This window comes from Sinocyclocheilus rhinocerous, unplaced genomic scaffold (assembly GCF_001515625.1).
Source record: "Sinocyclocheilus rhinocerous isolate Xijiao unplaced genomic scaffold, SAMN03320098_v1.1 scaffold2440, whole genome shotgun sequence".
Taxonomy (NCBI): domain Eukaryota; kingdom Metazoa; phylum Chordata; class Actinopteri; order Cypriniformes; family Cyprinidae; genus Sinocyclocheilus; species Sinocyclocheilus rhinocerous.
In genome coordinates, this window is record NW_015659942.1 from 119,505 (window position 1) to 123,846 (window position 4,342).

At 39.1% G+C, this 4,342-nt stretch overlaps 1 protein-coding gene across 1 annotated transcript; it reads right to left on the minus strand.

Annotated features, from left to right (window-relative positions):
- Positions 1-899: 899 nt before the first annotated feature.
- LOC107724636 (keratin-associated protein 16-1) lies at positions 900-3,521 on the minus strand. The gene is given in 5 exon segments (XM_074560122.1): positions 900-993; positions 1,037-1,216; positions 1,355-1,563; positions 1,566-1,683; positions 3,460-3,521. Coding segments are annotated over 5 exon segments (663 nt in total).
- Between the last annotated feature and the right edge of the window lie 821 nt (positions 3,522-4,342).

Genomic DNA, 4,342 nt, shown 5'->3' on the forward strand with positions numbered 1-4,342 from the left:
TTTTTGTTACGTATAGGCCTATAATAAATAAAAAGAAAACAAATAGATAGAATAGAAAAAAATAGACAAAGCTAGTGTTAAAGTTTTTTTTTTTTTTTTAAAGAAAACAAATAGAGTGCAAGTCTTAATGGGTAGTGTTTTTTTAATAAAAAAAAAAGACAACAAATAGATAAAATAGATTTCAAATAGAGAGTGTTAGAGGGTCAAATATAGATGGAAGAGATGTGTTTTTAGCCGTTTATATATTAATAGAGATCAATGTATGGATGTATACTCACTGACTAAAAGGATAACTTTGAAAATGCTCATGTTCCAGTCTCTTTGTCAGGTGCAGCTCATCTGCTCTGAGACGTGGGAGCAGGGGTCTTACTTATAAATGCTTAAGTGTGCTAACCCTCAACAGGTCAGGCTTTCAGTTATAAACCACAGTTTTGCACATTTCCAGAGTTGTCATGCTGGTGTTTACTGAAAAGGGAAGAATCTGTTTGCTGTTGCATAGCACCACACTTAAGTTTCAGTTTTGAGGAATAAGGAAACTCTAGAGCAGCTCGGTGTTCACACTTGCTTCCGTCAGCATGAGCACATGTGCTCCAGTCTCACAATGCACTACAACACATCAATAATGCAGATGTACGACAGACATCCCATGCTTTCTCACAATGTTTTTGTCATTTCTGCTTACTAGACATTTATATTTGGATTTTATCCAAAGCAACTGAGAATGCATCCAAGGTATGCAGTACATGTGCATGTATGTTCCCTGAGAAATGAACTCATGACTTTCATCTTTGATTCTATACTACAGAACACTACACTACAGAAGACTACACTTCAGAACACTACACTACAGAAGTCTACACTACAAAAGTCTACACTACAGAAGTCTACACTACAGAAAACTACACTACATAGACTACACTACAGAACACTACACTACAGAATACTACACTACAGAAGACTACACTACAGAAGACTACACTACAGAAGTCTACACTACAGAACACTACACTACAGAAGACTACACTCAGAACACTACACTACACTACAGAACACTACACTACAGAAGACTACACTACAGAAGACTACACTACAGAAGTCTACACTACAGAACACTACACTACAGAAGACTACACTTCAGAACACTACACTACAGAAGTGTACACTACAAAAGTCTACACTACAGAAGTCTACACTACAGAACACTACACTACATAGACTACACTACAGAACACTACACTACACTACAGAACACTACACTACAGAAGACTACACTACAGAACTCTACACTACACAGGGGTATTACTGTTGAACCATGGCGCAGTACGTTTTTCTCTAACCTTTTTGACTACAGAACACTACACTACAGAAGACTATACTACAGAACACTACACCACAGAAGACTACACTACAGAACACTACACTACAGAAGACTATACTACAGAACACTACACTACAGAATACTACACTACAGAAGACTATACTACAAAAGTCTACACTACAGAAGACTACACTACAGAAGTCTACACTACAGAAGACTACACTACAGAACACTACACTACAGAACACTAGAAGTCTACACTACAGAACACTACACTACAGAAGACTATACTACAGAAGTCTACACTACAGAAGTCTACACTACAGAAGACTACACTACAGAAGACTACACTACAGAACAAGACACTACAGAAGACTACACAACAGAAGACTACACTACAGAAGTCTGCACTACAGAAGACTACACTACAGAAGTCTACACTACAGAACACTACACTACAGAACACTACACTACAGAAGTCTACACTACAGAACACTGCACTACAGAAGTCTACACTACAGAAGACTACACTACAGAAGACTACACTACAGAAGACTACACTACAGAACACTACACTACAGAAGACTACACTACAGAAGACTACACTACAGAAGTCTACACTACAGAACACTACACTACAGAAGTCTACACTACAGAACACTACACTAGAGAAGACTGCACTACAGAAGTCTACACTACAGAAGACTACACTGCAGAAGACTACACTACAGAAGACTACACTACTGCGCACTTGTTCAAATACAGGAGCAAGTGCCCAGAAACTGGACAACTGCGAGATAAAGTTTCAGTTTCATTTTGCATGTCAGCGAGGGCTGAAACGACTGAAGCAGGATTCTGAAACTGATCATTTCATGACCTTTTTTTTTTTTTTTTTTCAAATTCCTGTTTGTCTTCAGTATGGGTTGACTGGATTTTATGATCTCTGTCAGTCTAGTGTTATAGTTTGGCATTGTTGAGTTTGTTTATAATGCATTCTAAATCACTTGTTTATCTCTAGCGTTTTCTTTTACTGTAGGTTTCTCTTCTTTGTTCTTCTCTTCTATGGATGTCATCAAGATCTTAGTGTCTGATTTGTGGAGAGAAGCATTTTCATGAGAACAGAAACACCATATTATAGTTTTTCCTTAAACAAATTTATAGAAAATATAATTGCTCAAAACAATTAACACAGCCAAGTACCTTAGACAAACGTCTCAACTTTACTGCATAATGAACCCAGATTGAAAATACACATTAAAAACAACACACTATTGAAAATACATACTTATCATAAAGTCGATCAATGAGGAGTTTTGTTAAAGGAACAGTTCACTAAAAATGAAAATGTGCCGAAAATGTCCTCAAGATTCAAGATGTAGATGACTTTGTTTTTCATCAGATTTGGAGAAATGCGTCATTCCACTAGCTGATCTAAATCAGTCAATACAGAGGTGGAGTAATAAAGCAAAAAGCCCTCATTCTGTCCCTCTCAATTTTGTGTGGGTGGAAATGGGTCCAAGCATAGCGTTTTTTTAAAAGAGAGTAATCAGACATGCAAGCTGCTTTAAGAACGTGCTCCATTCTTTGTCAATGAAACATCTGCACATGAGCTCTTTTCCCAAACAATCTATTGAAGTTACAGATGTTTCTTCACTTTCAAATGATGTTCAAAATGGAGACACTGCAAAAGCACTGAAACAAACATATGTGCTTGTCGAAATACAATGGCCTAAATTGCAAGGCTGTGATAATTCTGGCTCCATAGCAGGACTAGAGGGACATAGATGGAAAACATATTCATATCCAGCCTCCTGCTAAGAGTGGAAGCATCTTCCACAACTACAAATAAACGATCTCTGTAGTGAAGGTGGCAGCTGTGAATGATGCAAATATGGTGGCAGGGTGTCTGACACTGGGCTGTTTGCCTCTGTAAAGCTTCTACAATTTCCTCCGCCCAAACCATTGCCCAAAACAAATCAAGTTATGCCTTGTGTGATTGTGGGTGATGAGGCATATCCACTAAGAAATTACCTAATGAAACAATATTCATATAGAGATATGGACCATGATCAGAGGATTTTTAACAGTCGCCTCTCAAAGGCAGTGATATGAGTGATCAGAGAGTGATATGCCTTTCTAACGGGCTGAGGGTGTTTGGTTCCACCATCTGCTCAGAGTCAGACAGGGTGCTAAAGATCACCATGGCTTCTCTTTGTGTCCACAGTTTTCATTCGAGAATGCAAGTCAGATGCATACCCTTGTGAAAAATAAATATACTAAAATGTATTTGTAATACATTTATTTCATGCTAACTTTACTACAAATAATATACATATTATTTATATACTTAATAAAAATACCCTGCAATTGTACTTTTAGTATACTAAACTGGTATACTTAAAGTCTGCTAAATAGGAACAACTAATTTTGTACTTAATGCACTTTAATTGTATGTGTCAGTCCTGTGTTCCGTGTCTTGTGTTTTCCTCCCCAACAGACCCCATGACCTAGTTTCTCCCTCGTGTCAATTATGTTCATTGATTTCAGGTGTGTCCCAATTAGTTCCTTGTCTCTTAAGCCCTGTGTTTTTCCATGTCCAGCTTCCGGTATTGTTCTTCGACTCCTGTGCTACGTGTGTGTTCCATTGTGTTAATAAAGTCTATATTTGTTTAGTATCTCCCCGTGTTTTTGTTTCCTTCTTCGAAAGTGTTTTGTTTTCCGTTCCGTTTCCCGAGTCAAGCCCGCCAGCCAATTCTCTCCCAAGCCCTCAGCTGACAACAGCCCGCTCCTTAACCCCAAACCAGAGGAGAAATATATGGAGGAAAAGACTGTTAGCTCCAGCCACTGAGTCCGCTCCAGTGTCGGCTCCAGCCCTTGAGTCCGCTCCAGTGTCAGCTCATGCCCCTGAGTCCGTTCCAGAAAGGGCTCCAGTTCCCACGTTCAGCCCAAGGAGGGCTCCAGGTCCCATGTCCAGCCCAAGGAGGGCTCCAGTTCCCACGTCCAGCCCAGAGAAGGCTCCTGTTT